Source organism: Rhineura floridana, chromosome 10 (assembly GCF_030035675.1).
Source record: "Rhineura floridana isolate rRhiFlo1 chromosome 10, rRhiFlo1.hap2, whole genome shotgun sequence".
Classification (NCBI taxonomy): Eukaryota; Metazoa; Chordata; class Lepidosauria; order Squamata; family Rhineuridae; genus Rhineura; species Rhineura floridana.
In genome coordinates this window covers 31,097,890-31,116,908 of record NC_084489.1, presented here as the reverse complement: position 1 = coordinate 31,116,908, position 19,019 = coordinate 31,097,890, and the positions used below count along the sequence as shown (strand labels likewise).

The 19,019-nt window shown below is 39.3% G+C and overlaps 2 protein-coding genes across 2 annotated transcripts in view; one reads left to right on the top strand and one right to left on the bottom strand.

Moving 5' to 3' along the window:
- UBE2E1 (ubiquitin conjugating enzyme E2 E1) overlaps window positions 1–16,293 on the top strand; it is a 68,007-nt gene extending 51,714 nt beyond the window's left edge. The window contains exons 4-6 of the mRNA XM_061587771.1: window positions 4,038–4,170; window positions 13,170–13,317; window positions 15,415–16,293. Of these exons, the coding sequence (XP_061443755.1) occupies window positions 4,038–4,170; window positions 13,170–13,317; window positions 15,415–15,512 (379 nt within the window). The 3' untranslated portion in view covers window positions 15,513–16,293. The remainder of the gene's footprint in view (window positions 1–4,037; window positions 4,171–13,169; window positions 13,318–15,414) is intronic.
- The window catches only part of NKIRAS1 (NFKB inhibitor interacting Ras like 1), a 71,912-nt gene that overhangs the window by 35,718 nt on the left and 17,175 nt on the right, over window positions 1–19,019 (bottom strand). The gene's annotated exons all lie outside the window — the stretch shown is intronic.

Genomic DNA, 19,019 nt, shown 5'->3' with positions numbered 1-19,019 from the left:
TGTTGACACTGAAGAACAGCATGGAGCTGTATGTAATGAAAGTGGACAAAACATTGCTGTGCTCCATGTTCTGTTTATCAGTTGATTGATTGGTATGCTTCTCTTGGGCTCCTAGAGCATAGCAGTCTAAAGATGTTTGGGTGTTGGTAGTGTTTTCCCTGGATGGCTTTTTGGGGGGGAGGTGGGGAAGTGTTTTGCCCCTTTGATTTTCTTTGCCAAGCCTAAAAATAAGACTGATGATACAGAACAAAATCCTATTGGTATTTAATTGCTATTTTCCAGCAAGATGTTTTGCAGTCAATGGCCCTGAGGCATCATTTTGACTACTCTGAGCTGCCCAGGGTACCTTATTGTAACTCCATGAGATTTTGATTGTAAAACAGTGTGGAATCAAAACAGACATAAAACATGCAACACTGAGCTGTTTTAGGAATTTAGGCAATTGTGACTTGAACCTTGCCAGCATGAAACCTGTTGTAGAAGAAGAGGTAGAAGGAGGTGAACTGGAAAGTGGGCTCTTCTCTCACATTCACAGGAATAGCATGAGATATTTTAAGATTTATGCCACCTAATATTTCTTAATTTGTAAAATCAAAGATAGGCTTGCAGGCATCTCTCCATTGGTCCTAGATCCAGATCCAGGTCTGGCCCCCACCTCTCATACAAATACTAGTTCTCATTTTTTAGAACTTCTGAGGGAGGCAGTAGTCCAAGTACCTTTCTATCATGTTTAGATCCAGCCCTCCTGATAACTGTTCCTTGTGTGTTTGATTGTAAATGCTGCTAGCCACTTATGGAGGCAACTTTTGGCTGTAAAACAGAATAAAATTACAATAAATAAAATAATAAACACATTCGTAGTTGTGACCAATACATATATCAAGGTTTCCTAGCCTCCAATGATAGTCAGGGAAGATTCATGTCAGGTTCCTAGAGATTACATTGACAATGAATGCAGTTTGGTTAAAAATAATATGAAAAATAATACATAACTATGTAGTTAAGGGTTTGTTAAGACCACCAAGCCATCTCCGTCTTCTAAAATCCCCCCCTTTCAGGTATGGTAATGATCCAGAATAAAGGTCATGGTATCATTTCTGCTCCAGTGTTCTTCATACCTACACTGACTCCGTGTTTGTTGTCATTATTAAACACAGGATTATCAAACAAAGGCAGAGGATAAATAAATCTGAAGAATTTCTCCTAAAAGGCACAAGCTGTATAGAGAGTATTTGACAGCTACCATAAAGTACATTGAATGCTAGCCTCTTCTAAGCACTGTTTTCGGTTTTAATACTTTCATTTTCTCTAAGTTGGTCATCTGTTTGACAGCTTGATAGAAACGTAACAGTATAGTACATTCAACTTAACTTGTGTAATGACTGAAACACCCAAAGGTATTGTTTTATATTGATGTGTCTACATAACCTTACATGAAATGGATTATCTGCATGGATTTACCAGAATATCTAATATCTTACCAGAATATCTAATATCTGTCTAATAACATCCTTTTTATGTGTGTGCTAAAACCCTGTTGCTTTTTCAATAAGCAATTATTTAATTCAAAGGTGCGCAACCTATGGCCCAAGGGCCACAGGCAACCCTCAGCCTAATTTCATGCAGGTACAAGGAAGGGAAAAAATAATATAAAGAGGGTGACAGAGAGAGAAAAAGAAGGTAGCAGGAACAGAGAAAGGGGGTGCTTCACCTACTTTTGTCTTTGGCCCTACCTGTCACTGGTGTGCAGCCCCTGATTCTGCGGCCCTTAACAGAAAAATTTTCCTCATCTTTGTTAAAAGAGTTAGGGGAAATTTGTTTCCCAATATTTTAACAAACAGCAACACACAAGGGTCTGTCTTCTTTGCCTTTCCTAATTGTCCACATGATTTTTTTTAAGTTAGGACAATTTATAGGGAAGGTGAAAAAGATACACCCTTGTGTGTTGTCTTGTGATAAAATATTGAAGAAGAAATAGATTTTCCCTCTTTTAAAATGCAGAGTATGCTTAATACTCTGTTATGTACATAGCCAGTACTCCCATTTATAGCTGAAGATCTTTCACTAAATACATCTGCTAACTGTATATATGGATTTAAACTGAGATTTCTTGACCTCTTTTTGTTGTCTGACTTGTTTTTAATGTGCTATATAGTACGTTAGTTTTTATAGCCACAGTGGCTTATCTGGTTTCGGAAACGTAACACGCATGCACTGTCAACTCTAACTTTGATATGAGAGATTATTGACCATAGTTCTTTCAATGACACTATTCAATTGGCAACTTTTTGTTTTTGGTAAAAACTATTAAGCTATCTAAAACAGGTCCAGAGAAAAGTGAATGTATTTAGGGGATAGCCAAGTTCCTTTTTGCATGTTAAGAGTCTCAGCTGACAATTCTAGTTTCATGTAGCAGCACTAGATTGATATTAACAAATTGCAAATACTTGTTCCACAGTGAAGTTCCATGGTGAGAAAGTTACTTAATTCAACTTAAGGCATAGTATTTAGCAACATAGTAATCCCGTTTACACAATTCCTTGGACTGGTGGCTTAAGGGTACCCAAGAGAGGTCTTTCTGAATAAGTTTTCACAGTTAGCCCTGATGTCTGTCAAGATTGATCATGCAAGTAAAGTAATGTTACAGCCCATTACATCTCCAGTAACTTCAGAGAACTAGGTATGCAAGTATGTGGATCTGGTATGAGATGCAGAGAAATAATTAGTAGAGAGATGTGGTGTATCATGAGTCTTTGGGGTGCATGGGAAGGAATACTCCTTAGAGCATTGATGATCTAAGCTTAATTTCACTGTGTGAATATTTGATAGAGGGAAGGCTACTGAAAGGAAAGTATTGTGCTAGTTGTGCTAGTTTCTAAAACTGTAACATTCAGCGTGTAACACATCTTCTACCTTTAAGATCTCCTCTATTAAGTAATCTTACAGTGTGAAGGCACATGAAGCAGCAATCTTGTTGAAGCTCAGCAGGTCTGGGGCTGGTTAGTGCTTAGGCAGGGAACCCCATGTATGTCTCTTTCCTTTGTACCATGATGGAATTCAGACATGGAAATGTAATCAATAAATAATCTGCTGCTGCTACTTGGCCTCTGTCTTCTTCCTGTGCCAATTATATGGATGGCATAACTCCTGTGTCTTTATGTGATGGGAGAGAATCCACAATGTGACACTTCTCTCATCATTACATCTCACTGCTGGGAAAAGCTTCACCTGCATGTTTTCTGCTTCAAATGCCTAAAACCGTTCACTTTGCATCTTCATTCAGTAAGCTAGTTAGCATGGATTCTGAGTTCTGATTTCAAACCTAATTGTTTTTTGGGGGTTTTGTGTGTATTAGTTGTTTTTATTGTATGCTTGTAGATCACCTTGAGACTTATGTGAAAGACAATTCGTAAATCCATTAATAATTTCTAGTATGGAATGTACTCAGCTGAAGCAAAATTGCGAAGGTCCCTATTTGCTATTGAGTTAAGTGACCACTTTGGGAATATCATAGTGTGTTCATTTCTGAAGAGGGTTAGAATCTGACCATTAGAGGATTTTTGCACTGTTCTCATATTTCTTGGCTTGAAAAGATTCTTAATGGGTACGTGTATATATATGTTTACTTTATTCTCTTGGGGTAAAAATAGAGAAGTGTTTTTTATATTGTCACTTCACAGATAAATGTAATTGTTCTCTATCCCAGAACTCTCAACTTTTGAAAATTGTATGTTTTACTGTTGATGGTGTACTCTGCTGAACACTTGAGTAACTGTCCCTGTGCCTTCCTTTAAAGTAAGGTGGGAAGAACAATATTTCCCAGTTCTTCTATCCTTAACATCACCAGAGTTGGCAGCCTTCTACTCAGATGGGAACTTTCTGCAAATTGTATCCTACTGTGGGGTGCTTGTTGCCAATGTCAGTACAACCTTAATTTATATCATGCATCCTTTGCAGGAATGGGCTTTTCTTTTAATGTTGGAGTCTTGTTGAGGCAAATCACTGTAAATGTCTTCTTTCCCCCTTCGAATTCACAGTGCTGGCCCCAAGGGTGATAACATCTATGAATGGCGATCAACTATTTTAGGACCTCCAGGTTCAGTATATGAGGGTGGAGTTTTCTTCCTTGACATCACGTTTACACCAGAATACCCCTTCAAGCCTCCAAAGGTAAGAAACGCATCACACAATTCATGTTTGCTGCCAGTGCGTGACTCCATATAATTAGTTAAAACCTTTTTTAAAAAAAGGTTAATGTGCATGTATTCTCCTGGTGCATAATGCTTTCACTTTCTATAGACATAGCCGCCATTCAGGAGGTGAGTACCACAACCACAGCTGCAGTTTTTCACATTATTGACTGTAATATGGCTCGGGCTTGCAGATCCTTGCCTTGCAAAGTCAACAGTAGTGCCATGTAGCACAGATTTCCCAACCTGGTATCCTTCTGATACTATTGGACTACAACCAGAGCTTGGAAAAGTTACTTTTTTGAACTACAACTCCCATCAGCCCCAGCCAGCATGGCCACTAGATTGGGCTGATGGGAGTTGTAGTTCAAAAAAGTAACTTTTCCAGGCTCTGACTACAACTGTCATCATCCCTCACCACTGGGCATGCTGGCTGAGGCTATTGGGCACCAAATCAAGGAAGGCTGCAGTAGCATATATGGATCTGAATCAGGATCTCTGTGTGTATATTTTGTCACCTCTTTGTACATGAACACAGCTGAGGTGATGAAAACAGTACTTCCCTTGGATGAATAGTTGGGGAGCACCAATTCTAATGTATATTCACTAATAGGCAAAAAACCTTGCGGTTTAAGATTGTACCTATAGCCAACAGATATTTCTATCAAACTTTAAAAAGCAGGGAAATTGGGCAGCTATAGTGAATGCACCAGGGGAGCAGGAGACCTGAACTCCTCTCTGAGATATTGTACTGCCCTACAAATTTGTCAAAATGCAAACACAATTTGGGTTGGTCTTTCACAGTCCAATCCACTTGCTGTGTAGCTTGGAAGAATTTGGTAACATGTGCCTCTGAGCATATGGTGAGTGGTGGCAACACCTGCCATCTCCAAAGATGGAGAATTACACTTTTGTATGTTTGTTGGTGTTCTTCTTACTTTGCTTCTTTCCTGTGTTACTATTGTTTCTACAGAGAATCTAATCTAGAAAAGTTTATTTCCCTCATTATTCATCCTAGAAACCTGTGTCAAATTTATTTTTATTAATATCAAAGCCTTTTTATTGGTCAGTCTGATATGATGGTGGAGACAGACTTTTGTGTTTCAAACTGGAGGTTATTTTCTGTTTCTATTTTGGGTGCATTAACAGTTGAATCTGAAACTGCACTTTGATGTAAAATCAGACTGAGTACAATATGTTGCACTTAGGCAATCACTGTAGCTGTTGGAAAAAATCCACACCAGACTGTGTCTTCACTTTAGACAGTCATGGCTTCTCCCAAAGATTCCTGGAAAGTGTAGTTAGTGAAGGGTGCTGAGAGTTGCTACAAAACGCCCTGTTTCCCTCACAGAGGTTTAATCAGAGTGGCTGACTGTTAAACCACTCTGGCCACTGGAGCTCTGTCAGGGCAATAGGAGTCTCCTCTCAGCACCCTTCACAAACTACACTTCCCAGGATTCTTTGGGAGAAGCCATGACTATCTAAAATGAAATAAATGTCTGGCATGGGTATGGCCCCCTGCTTAGGCAAGCCAAGCAGCTGTGAATCTGGCTTTCAGAACACTCACAGCTGGTTCTTACTCAGCATGCCCAACATTATCATTGAGTTCAACGTAAAAACTCTTAAATTAATTAAAAATCAGCCAGACATTTTTTAAACTTTTAAACTGTAGAAGATGAAGCTCAGAGTGTGGGGCCTGGTTTGTCACAGGATTACATGTATTCAGTGAACACTGCTGATTTTTAATTAATTTCAACAAATTAGGAGAACTCTGACAGGAAAAAGTCCAAAAAGGGTCTGGGCTTTTTCTCCTCTCTTTTTAGACCGTGAACTGTTGATTCTCTCTGTTTTGTGTATCGCCATGAAAATTGAGAGGGTTGTTAAGCAAGTGTTTATGAGTTCAGGACTATAAGTTTTGTAAGGTTTTGTTTCAAAATGAGCTTATGGGAAGCATCAGAATGGCATGGGGGTATTTTCAATCAACATTGCAAAATGCGAAAAATCCACACTGGCTATAGTATACAGTCACTCTCGTGGCTGTATAATAAAGCTAGCTAGTAGATGGATAGTTTGTTTGTATTTTTTATGTTTCTGATATTTTCAGCATTACTATCATTTCAATGGCAGGTTTATAAATAAGTGTTTACCATTGGTTTTTCTAATATAAAGGTTATTTTTGTGTTTTCACATAAATGGAATTATTTAAATTTTGTCAGATATGTGTATTTGTCTGGTAGTCTGCTGTTCTTTAGTGTGTTTGTTTAAAAGGCTTATTATATCCTGGCTTTACATCCATTAGGATCCACAAGGCAATCTAAAATCGTACAACTAAAATAGCTCTGTCATAAATGGAGGTATGGTTAGTCAGAATAGCTGCAATTGGGGGGGTCAATCACATCATTTACTACTACAACTAAACACTCTTTTCACAGAGAGCACTTTGATTAGACTGAAAGGCAAATACATGGCTTTCCCAAATAACAGAACAAGGCAGAAGTTGAGTCTGAACCCCAAATACTATATATCTGACCCCACATGGTACAACAAAATACCCATTTCATACAAGGGAAATTGTTGAGGCTCAGAGATTACTCATTTGCCGAAGAACCTGAGTACAAGGCAGAGGTGGAGCCTTAGCCCAGAATACAAAAAAACACTCCTTTGGAACAAGTTTTTAGCTCCTAACAGAATATCCATTTCACAGAAGGAAAACCAATTAATTTCCCTAGATTACTTCTATATAAACTCCTCTAAATTAATTTATTTCCCCAAATTTGTAGGAATATCATCCCCAAATCAGTTTCACCCAACATTCATTACCCAAATTAATTCCTTTTCAGTTAACTGTCAATCCAGCTCACCCCTCCTCAGGTCCCTCTCTCTTTCTGAAAAACAGTAACTCAGGACCATCCCAAGATATTTTGCTGCCAGATATTTTGTCTCCACAACCAATTTCTCTCCTAGTATCACCACCAGATACACACCCTTTCTATTTCAGGATCAGCTCCCACACACACACACCAATTCCCCTTCCGGCTAAGAACACAAGAATATAGGAAGAGCCCTGCTGGATTAGACCAAAAGCCTATTTAGTCCAGTAACCTATTTCTTACACAGGGACTTATGGGAAACCCACAGGACATGAGAATAATAGTTCTCTTTTGCTTCTGATCCCCAGCAATGGTTATTCAGAAGCAGTTAGAAAAAAGTCCTCGAGATGAGTAACTAATGATAGCCTTATCCCCCCACTCTTTCTCACACATATACATACCACAACCTTCATTCCTCTCGCTCTCTCCCCACCCCCCTTATCCTCCCCCCCAGCAACCCCCCAAGGTCCCTCCACTACCATCTCTGGTATGGCAGGCAACAGTGGTGTCCTCCCCCCCCTTTTAATAATATTTTTGCTGGGCATACTGCAAAACAAAGCACCAGCCTCCAGGCACCCGCCATTTTCATTTACCCATTACAACTCTGGGCCCCACGTGGCCATTCTGGCAAAGATTGTGAGCAACTAAAAGCTGGTGGTTTCCTTGTAGTGCACCTAATACATTTTTAATTGAAGGGGACGAGGGGTTTGTGTGGCTGATGGAGGTGTCTGAGGGTGCTGTGTTGCCCATGGGGTTGTAGTGGCAGCAGGTGCTGCCTCGGGGAAGGCAACCTGATAACGTTAACCTGCTCTATCAGGCAAAGTGAGTTGTCTCCCATGTGCTCTGCTTGAACACTGCGGAAAGACAGATGTGGCCTGTGTAACTCCAAAACTTTGACCCTGAAATATATGCTACCTACATAGAATTCTGTTATTTTTGTGGCAGTTGGGAAATAGTATACCATGACTAAGCAAATAGAAAAGTAGACACTAGCATATGTTGGGTTTGATCCAGCCTATGTTAGTTCCCATTGAAATATATGGTATTTAAATCATGACTCACTTGTCCCATTTCAATGGAACCTACATTCCATTAACTTAAGCTGGGTCCAACCCATATTACTTAATGGTGCCCTTTCCTGCCTAGAACAGGAAAACAGAGAAAGATGCCTTTATCTTCTCTGGCCTCCCTGAATAACAGCTTTACTGTCTCACCTGTGTAGACTGGCAACTATCTTCTTGACAGAGAAGTTGGGTAGGACTTGGGTGCCAGAAATCTTTACCAAGTTGAGCTTTTATTCTCGGACATAATACATCCAGAATGAAAGTTAGCATACAGACTGGACAAGACAGAAACTTCCTGGACATTTGGTAACCCAAGTGTAGTGCATAAAAATGTGTTTGTGCTGTTAATGCAGTTTTTGGGATACATTTCCAGACAAAGTAACCCAAGTTACTTCCATGTTACACTTGGATAATTTGCATTATGTGTCTCTTGGTATAGCAGTTTCAGGCAAAATAAGTGGTAAGGTGACTTCATTTTCGTAGTGCACGGGTGAGCATGTGTTTGGCCTTGAATGAAAGGAATGGGGAGATTGCTTCTGACATTCCATTTCACTGTTTTTCACAAAGGCTAGATTACTTCTGGCATCTGCGTAAGCAAGCACTTAAGGATTTAAGGGCCTGACTGCGTTACGTGGCAGACACATGTAACCACCATATTCTCCCCTGCCCACTCGCCCTTTCCTTACAGCAGTTCCTTTTTTTGAGCTGCAGAATTAGGGGAGACACAAGTACTTTAATCCCACTCCAAATCCTTGGGCCTTGTCCACTGTGGGGTTTGAAATGTGGGTTTGCACAATGTGGGATTTACGTCACTTCTCCACTTATTGCAAATGGGCATGCATGCAGTTAGTGGAGAGGAGAGGGAAAGAACACCTCCCCTTTCTCATCTGTGTATACAGGCCCACAGACAAGATCCTTCCCACCCACCCACTTCTGCTCCTCTTACTACTTTTCTTCTTCTTTCCACCTTTGCAGCAGCTGGTGTTGACTGGCAGGGATCCCAGGTTGAGCAGAGTAGCTAGTGATCAGCTCAAGACAGGAATCTGCTGACTGCACTACATTCAGTGCAACCTCTCCTGTATTAACCCTCAGACATGATGCCAAAGCATCCAAGATAAGATTTGGGGAAATCAGATTGACCACCCCACCCACTATTTCTGCAAGGGCCAAGTATTCCTATCATGGATAGATGCTTTCCTGCCCAACTTTCCAAGTTCTGCATTTTGTCATCCACATGTGGACTAATTTGTTCAGAGATAGAACATAGATTAAGTAATTTATCCTAGCTTGACTCCCTAGAGGAAGAAGGGGAAAATGTGACAAATGTAATGAAAAGTGCATCTGAAATGTAATGCAAAATTCTCTTTTGGATGTTGACATCTGTGGCAAAAGGTTACTAATTTCTGCTCCTTAATAAGGCAAATGTCTGTAGAAGGCATGTGGTAAGTGCCTCATAAATTACATTGTTCTTTTGTAGCCTAAAAAACTGAGCACCGTAATGATAGAAATTATTGCTGCAGTAATCCCTATGCACCTTTTAAACCTGTGTAGTTCTGATGTGATAAAGACAAGTGACACAAGAGGGCAGCAGTTCGCCATGGATGTAGATACTCAGTCTTCTTATTGTGACTATTCTAATTAGTTTTAAAGGAAGAATAATAGTTCTCACACTGGTGATAAAATCATTAGACTAGTAATAGCTTCATATATTATACCAAATACAAAATTAAAGCATGAAATTTAACTTCACTACTTGGTGTAGAGTTCAGTAATCATTTTAGCAGAGAGAGATCCATGTTTGATGTCTTGGTCTGTGTACAGATGATAGGTTTTCAAAGACTACATTTTTTCTATTTATAGCTTAAGATTTTGCATTGACTATAGCAACAAATAATTGAAATGAAGAATTATAACTTAAAAAAGAAACAAAAAGTGTTGAATACCAGCTATATTGTTCTTTCGACAGTACAAAACTATCCAGAATGAACAAATTTGGGAGACTTCTAAAAAATTAATTTCCCCATTGTTACATTCTTGGGCCTCTGGGAAATTACTGCAAACACAGTTTTCTGTTAAATAAGGAATAATATAAATAAAGAGGGAAACAAGAAATAGGAAGAAGGGGTGATATGGGGGTGGGGGTACAGGCCAACGAGCTGGAGTGCAGGTCGCATCAGTTGCTGTTTTCCTGGGGCAATATTGTAGTAAAAATCCTCCGGATATATGAGTAAATATGGGTAAAGTTTTCTTTCATATGTGTTGCTCATTGTTAAGTTGTAGGAAATTCAACTACCCAGTCATTTATATAGGCTGGAGAGTGGAAATTCAAAGGAATCCATGGAAAGCCAGTCACTTCACTAATCAGTAAGACAGCAGTTGGTCAGAATGAAAGCAAGCACCGTCTATCAAGAATCCGCAGGCTGCCTCGGGTTGATTTTTTCATTTGATATCTTTACATCATCTCCAAATTTACCTTTCAGCTCCCAATGCATGTATGTAAGAGTAGACTTGAACTTTCAACATTTCTAGCAAGCAGAACTACCAGAATAGCACCAATGAATTTACAATAGCACTTTTTGCTAGAACTGAGCATGGAGGAAACTAGGAGTCTGTTTCACTGTACTGAGTGTGGTGTGTCTTGATTCTTATTTTGAGACTAAATCAGGTGCTCTAGTTCCCGTTAAGTGACAATACAATTGGACAGGGAGGGGTGGGAGTTAACAGAGAAAATGAATAAAACCTGGGAGAAATTAATCATTTTAGAAATTTCAGAAATAGTGCACAAGTCAAATAAATATGTTACAGATATGTTTAAGCTCACTGTAGGACTATCATTGGTTTAGAGCTTCATTCAGGTGGTCCACAGCGTATCTGTGAGTTTGTGGTTGAAGATGGGCACATCCACTGGGTGAAATATTTGTACTGATTTTCAAATTCTAATACAATAAAATACAATATATAAGAAAAAAATCAATCAAGGAATCGTGGCATCTAGCATTGTGCACTACACTTGCTACAACAGGCAGAAAAATCATTAAGTGTTCTATTAAGACTCTCAGCAATTTTCAGGTGATCCATGGGGAGGAATGCTTGGGAACCACTGGTTTAGAGCAACTCGTTGTTGCATCTTTTTTGTAATGTACTAAAAGATAAATCTTGTTAACTCAATCACTGAAGGAGTGTGAAAGTGCCTGTCAATCCAAGTTTGAAGATGGCTCTCCATTTTTAACACTATATTAAGCAGATCCTCCGTGGCGCACAGTGGTAAGCGGCAGTAACGCAGCCGAAGCTCTGCTCACGGCCGGAGTTCGATTCCAACGAAAGGAGGAAGTTGAATCTCCGGTAAAAGGGGTCGAGGTCCACTCAGCCTTCCATCCATCCATGGTCGGTAAAATGAGTTTCCGGCATATGCTGGAGGGTAAAGGCCGGGGATGGAACTGGCAATCCCACCCCATATATACGGTCTGCCTAGTAAACGTCGCAAGACGTCACCCTAAGAGTCGGAAACGACTCGCACTACAAGTGCGGGGACACCTTTACCTTTTTAAGCAGATTAATGATTTAATGTGCACAAGGGTCAAATCTTAGCTGATCAGCCAGTGTCCTCCATTTAGTCCTCGCTGCTGCAGCAGTGGTCAAAGGGAACATCATTTCCCCTGCAAAAATACTCTTAAAACTTAAAATAGTTTTGCTCATAAATGGAGGGAGCTCAAGTGAGAGGCTGTTGAGAGTGCCTCCATCTAAATGCTTGGGAGGTTAGAAAAACAGACTGATGGGTAGCCAGGAAATGAAATTCACCCTGCTGTGTAGGCAGCTTCATTTTAGAAGATGAAATTATCAGGCCTCAATAGGAGCCCAGTGTTGAGTCAATTTAGCAGAAATAATTGAGACGGCAGATGGTAGTCCCTGTACAATGTAAATGAAATGTGGTAGAAGATAAATCTTAACCATAGTCACTCATCCATTAACATAAATTCTAAGGACAATGCTCCAAGTCTGTTTTTTTTTAATTTTAGTTAAGATAAAGTTTGAATTAATCATAAACCACACCTGAATATTTAATTTTATCCTTAGACTTTGAGATACTAAGCAAAGACTTCTTTAAAATTCTGCCAGGCTTTTGAATGGTTTTTGAGGTTTTGCAATTTTTTAAGTTTTAAAAGTTGTGATTAATTTTAATGATTAATCTGCACTATAATGTGTGTTACTTTGCAATTATGTTTTCATTGGGTGACATCCAGCTAAGCCTTACTAAAAATAGACCCATTTAAGTCAATGTGAAATCCATGGATTTCAGTGGATCTACTATGAAGATGGCTAACGCTGTATATTTATTTTAACCATTTTTATGTATGCTGCTCAGAGAACAGAGAAATACTATAAATAAATACTTTCTTGAGCATTTAGATCCAGATCTAATAGTATTCCAGTCAACAGTATATCCAGAAAGAGCTCCAAATTCTATAATTGGCTTGAGCCAATGAGGTGTGGGTAAGGTTTTTCCCCCCATTTCTTGTTGCATGAGTAAGGCATCATCAGCATAACATAGACTGTTTTATTTTAATTTAATATATTTAGATGTGATTCCTGGTGTCCTAATATGTTAGCTACTTACATATACCAGTGGCTGAAATATCAAATAAGAAAAAAAATATTCAAAACCTGACGGTACTATGATAGAGCCACTGTTGCCAAGAGCATGGATTTGTTTTTAATCCTTGGTCGCTGGATAGGTCATCTTTTAGCAGATTTTTTTTTTAAGTACTAAGTTGGGGGTTGGGGGGGAGGTTTGACCAAAGGCTATAGCAGGACATAAACACTGAATGCCACTCCACAAGCAACAACTTATCAAAGACTTGAAGGCAATATGATAGTCGTCATCTGTACGTGGTTTGGACAGAGTTAGTGCTTAAATTCTAATGTGGGAAGCGCCAGAGGGTCTGTCTGGAAAATCTCGGACAGGACCTACTTAAGACTGGATCATTTTTTAGTTGAAGAGACTATAACCCTTTCCTTATGTGTTTTTTTTTCTTTTTCTCTCGTAGGTTACCTTTCGAACAAGAATTTATCACTGTAACATTAACAGCCAAGGGGTGATCTGCCTGGACATACTAAAAGACAACTGGAGTCCAGCCTTAACCATTTCTAAAGTCCTTCTCTCCATCTGCTCACTTCTCACAGACTGCAATCCTGGTAAGACTTCTGAATTTTGGAGGGAAGGGGGAGAGCATCTGTCCCACAATGGGAATGGCTGCAAAGCTTCAATGAACACTAATCTTTTTCTAATTCACATAGCCTGCAGGTTTAATCGCATGAAACAGCACTGAGTTTTATCCAGCAGTGTGGGCTTGCTTCTTGTAGCAAACACAGGAATGTCTCATGAAAGATAATCAGCCATGAAACTCACTGGGTGACCTTGGGCTAGTCACTTTCTCTCAGCCTAACCTACTTCACAGGGTTGTTGTGAGGATAAAATGGGGAGGGGAGAAACATGTACACCACCTTGAGCTCCTTGGAGGAAAGGTGGAATATAAATGTAATAAATAAGGAAAGTAACTGTCTCTTCCCAGTATTATCCCACAATGTTGGGGAATATATGGTCTTCCAGAAATTGTTGGACTCCAACTCCCATCACCCCCAACCAGCATAGCCAATAATCAGATATGATGGGAATTGTAGTGCAGCAACATGTGGATGCTCACTGGTTCCCCATCACTGCTCTGTCAGAACCAACTGGGCATTTGGTTGCTGGCTGGATGTGTCCTAACAGCAAGAGGTATAGATGTCTGTGACTTCAGGCAAGCTAGTATCTTTTTTTCTTAGCAGACTACCTACACTTAGAACCAAATGTAAAATGTTATATATAGCCAAGAGCCTTACTGCTGTGATTCTCTTATCAGCCGACTCCCTTTTCCATGGGTTCTTTCAGTCTTATTCCCCACAGCACTTTGGATTTTTCTCACCTGCTACCCCCCAAGCCTACTTCTCCAGCCTAGTTTATGGGGCTGATAACATCATTTGCACTTCTATTGCTGTTGCTGTGTTTTGGGACAAGGCCCTTTGGAAGAGACTGCAAGGGGGAAACACAGGCAATGTTCCTGTGTTACAAGGAAAGCAGCAAAGCAAATAGAAAACTGAAATTCTCATAAGGCAGAATTTATACTTGTTAGAATACCATAAAGAATGTTGGTGAATAGGTAAAGTGTTGTGTGTGTTTTTAATTTAGATTTTTTAAAAATACATAGGTAAGTGATAGAGCACAAATGTTTCATTATTTATAAAACTCTCCTAAGAAACGCAAATGCTCCCTGTCAATGATGTTTGGAGCTTGCAGGCTTGGATTTCTTCTCTGAAAGCCATCGTTGTCTCTTCCAATGTAACATTTGGCTTTCGTAGAAGCACTTTTTGAAACTCCCTGTGTACACATATGGAAACTTTGTCTGAATTGCCTGTCCACATAACTTTACTCACTTTACTTTCCACGTAGCTTTGGGAAACGCTTTTCAGAATATATACCTGGTTAAAGCTTCGAAACAGTTACACAGACACTGCTTTGAGTTTATTCAAATAAAAGTGGCGTGTAGAAAAGTGGCGTGTAGATGTAATTCATATATTCCATGTGGAGCTATTCCATCAGAATTTATTCCTAGTTCACGTAGAAGGATTTGATGGATGTCAAACTACAACATCAACATTTGCCCAGTGACTCCCCCACTCATCCCTTTCTATATTAGTAACAGTTTTCTTGTTTTAGAAAATCTTGACAAGTAGTGTTCTGTGGATAGAAATCTGAGTGTACAATCTGAAATATACAAATTTAGAATAATCCAATACAGTCACAAGAGTTGTACATGTTTGTTGCAATACATAAATGATCTACAGCTTGAGAAGCAGCAAAGGAATTGGGGGCAGGGGCCTCTTCTGAATTAAATGTGTAATATAATTAGAAGAGTAGGTTACTCTATTGAGGGGAAACCTTTTTTGTTTTGAATGATTAATAGGTGTGCTTTATCTGTAGAAACAGCAGTAGTCTACTTTTATACATATTTACTCAGAAGTAAGTTCCCAATGTTCAGTAGGGCTTACACCAAAGTAAATGTACACAAGATTATGGCTTAAGGCAACAATTTCTGGAAAGGTGCCCAAAATTGGAACTAAAATTTCATTCAGCACAATCATTGAATTAATGCTTTAGTAATCCTGATCAAATCTGACCTCTGCTTTTGTCTGTTTCCTTTTTCATGCCCCCAAAGATCTATGATGAACTGGATTTTTTTTAATTTTTTGCAGCTGATCCCCTGGTTGGAAGTATTGCTACTCAATATATGACTAACAGAGCAGAGCATGACAGAATGGCCAGACAGTGGACCAAGAGATACGCTACATAAACTGGAGTTTTGTCTAACCCTTGTGTTAAATAATCTGTGATGGAAAGAGCTGCTTATGATTTTGAAGGGGTGGGACAGGGGAGGGGAGAAACTGATAAAGAGTAGGGTATTTCTATAACAGATTTTATTCAGTCTTTTATTTCCTAAGATTTTGTTGTTGTAACTTAAGGTATCTTGCTACAGTAGTCAGCTAGAATGGGGAATAGCATATTTTAAGACTGTCATTAGTTCAGCAATAGTAGCTCTGATTATAGCACCAAGAAGAATGTAAACTACTTTGACAATTGGAGGGGGGATGGGAAAGGGTGTTTGGTTACTTGTGATAGGTAAAAGATTAAAACAGCTTAATTTTGTACAGGTACATATATTTGGCATTTATGTAAAAGTTCTTTCAAGAAGACTCGCTATGTGCTTTTTTTAAAAATTTGGTTTTATTTTATAAAAAAATGTTGGGAATATTTTTTCCCATGGGAGGTGGGAGAGTTTGGTATTTAACAGATCTTTTAAAAGATTGCCATCTCGTTGACATGAAATATGGGGGTGTGGCTATGTGTTGCCTCACCTAAGAAAAAGGAAAGTAGTTCATGTATTCATTTTTCTATACCAAGTTAGCTTTGTGAAAATAAAGGTTTTAATTGGGACTTAGGGCAATCTGTAGTGAAATACCTTAAGCTGTTTAACTGTAAGGCGTGGAATAGGAGTCACTCAGTGGATTGGTTATATGTTGTGGGCTACCTAAGTCTGCATTTGTTACTGTGCTAATAAAGATATGTACAAAAAATCCACCTCTCCTGCTGTCTAATTAACTTTTGGTATATTCCAACCCAAGAACATTGCACAGCAAAGTTGATAAGTCTGTGAATGGTGCATAATCTAGAAATAATGGCAGAGACTTCTCTAAATCAGCACATGGAGAGTCATTCTGTTTTATTTATTTAAACTAATATGTAGTGAACTGGACAATAATATTTCAGTTGCATGCTATAAATCTGCAACGCTTGATAGCACATTTGTGCTCCAGGCCCTGAAAATATTCCATGTTCAGCTTCCTTTGAAGGCTTTCAAATTTGGTAGTTTGCTCTAACTGGAACATTTCTATGTGAAAGAAGATGCTGTAACACGGGTGGGGTGGGGTGGGGGTCAAAGAACCTTTTAGTCCCTTCCTTCCATGACTACCAGACTGGGTAGGCCAGTCATGTCAGAGGCTATCAAGTAGGCTGCCAAGACACCCCTTACTCCCCCTCTAACCTTGGACAGGAGTGCTTTCCAGGGATCCAAGGCAAATACTTATAAGGAGAAACGGAGAGAGCATCCAGCTCACTTGTTCTTCCCTAGAGATCAAAATGGCCTACATTTCTCTGTCAAACCCCTACATACACACATAGTACATGAAGCAAGTGACTGGGCACCATCCAAAGAATAAAAAAAGGAGAGGACACATGGAAGAGGCAGAATGTTGCTTCAAAAAAATAAAAAGAGCCTTTCAGTTTAAGTCTGTCTATCCTAATATACCTACTTACAAATAAGCTTCTGGTCTCATGTGTAGCAGGACAGGTGATCAGTTGAGGTAATTTGAGAGACTAAGGATTATAAGGCAACAATCCACTTTTAAGAGGTTTGACCCAGGTGAGTCCTGATTGACAGTTGGCAATGTTCAGCTCATCACAAGTCAGTCATGTCCATTAGGGAGCTGATTTGACACCTTTTAGAAGTTGGGAGATGGCTATTGAGGTGTTAAGTACCACCAGATTCCTCCATCTCTCTGCCAGACAGAAACTGTCCTGTTCTGTGTTTATTCAAGGGGTCTTCCCCAAGGCAGAATGGTGAACGAGAGATTTTGGACTTTTGCTACATGCCCCCCTTAAGATGCAGTTTGTGGTTCTTAATACTCCAAAATACATCCACACTAAAACCATACAGTTGGTTAAGGCAGTTACAAGGTTTCACTATACGTGTACCAATAACTAGCTATATGGCTTAACATTAAAATAATAGAATCCCATGGTAGGAAGCTTCTATCAGAATTCATAAACAGTTTCAGGTACAAGTAAGTACAGTACTAAACATAAAAATGTCAGAACAAACAATTACAATAGTGCCCAAATATTGGGTGGAAACATCATTTCATACAGGATCATAGGGGAACTTATCAGAACTGTCTATGCCTCTGAGAGACAATCAGGAATTGAGATTTCAGCACTGAAGTTATTCACTGATTCGGAAAGTATATATTGGTTCATCGTATGAGTTGAACAGTCTATGTATAAGACACTGTTGCTGCCTTACTGCAAATTCAACATATGTCCAAAACCTTCTGTGTTATGTCCCACTTTTCTAAAGGAGAAAAGCAATTCTACAAAAAGAAAAACTGGGGTGCCCCACTGGTTCTCAGCACAAGGCTGGGGGAGATATATAGCCATCCATGGGATATTGGTGAAATAGGCAAGTGCACTAATCACAAATGTGCTAAGTGCCAACATAGGCTGGAATCTGACCTTTTCTGCTAACAGCTTGTGTCTCCTTTGAGAATGCCATCAGGTAGTACAAATGTAACCTGAGGCCATCTTTCATTTGTAGCGACTGTGATGTGGGATCATAGAAGAAGTAGAGTACAACATTGCTATAACTATACATATATTAAAGCTCCAGTCCCTGTTTTCCATTCTAAGCATATCAGGTACAACCTTAACTTGAATGTGGAAAAGGGAAGAGAATGAATTTGGTACCATGTTTTGAATGAAATCATTGAGCAGCAGGTGGTGACCAACATGTAAACAAATAGTGACCACTCCAAGTGAAGGAATTCCCTTAAACCTTAATATCAGAATAAGAATTAATTAAAAGTTTGATATTTTTAGAAAAACTACTAGCGGGACCAGGAGGAGGTGGCACTAGAGTTATCCCTGCAACAGACAGCTTTTAAGTTTCTAACAATATACCAACAATTTGATCACCCCCAGAAATTTGCCACTGGCTCTATAAATGATATATTTCTAGTCACACTCACTGGGTGCATTGTAAACTATATTTTTGATAACCACCTGAGCAAGGAAAGGCACTTCTTAAAAAAGCAAGTTGCATAATTTTAGTCACTACAGAGCGACTACTAAATCTTCAAACTCTTTGGTTACTAGAGGTAATTCACAGGAACAAGGACAAATGCAGGCTCAAGATGTTACAGCCTTTGAAAGGGTAACACAAAAAAATGAATAGCCCAGTCGGCAACCCTGGAATGTCAGCAAATGATGTTTTGCTAAACTCTCAAAATACAAAAAGCAGGTTCTTTGGTGGGACATTTCTAAACTCTTTTATTTGTCATCTAAGGCTAGTGTACCATCCGTGATGCCTCCTGGTCAGAGAGAGGCTGACCACAAGTTACCTCTTGAATGGACTATTGCAATATGAGGATTGTCACTGAAGACTTCTTGGAAACTTGGTTAGGACAAAATGCTAGGTTAAACACCCTGCTGGTGCTTTAATAGCTGCACTTGCTGCTAGCTTGTTTCT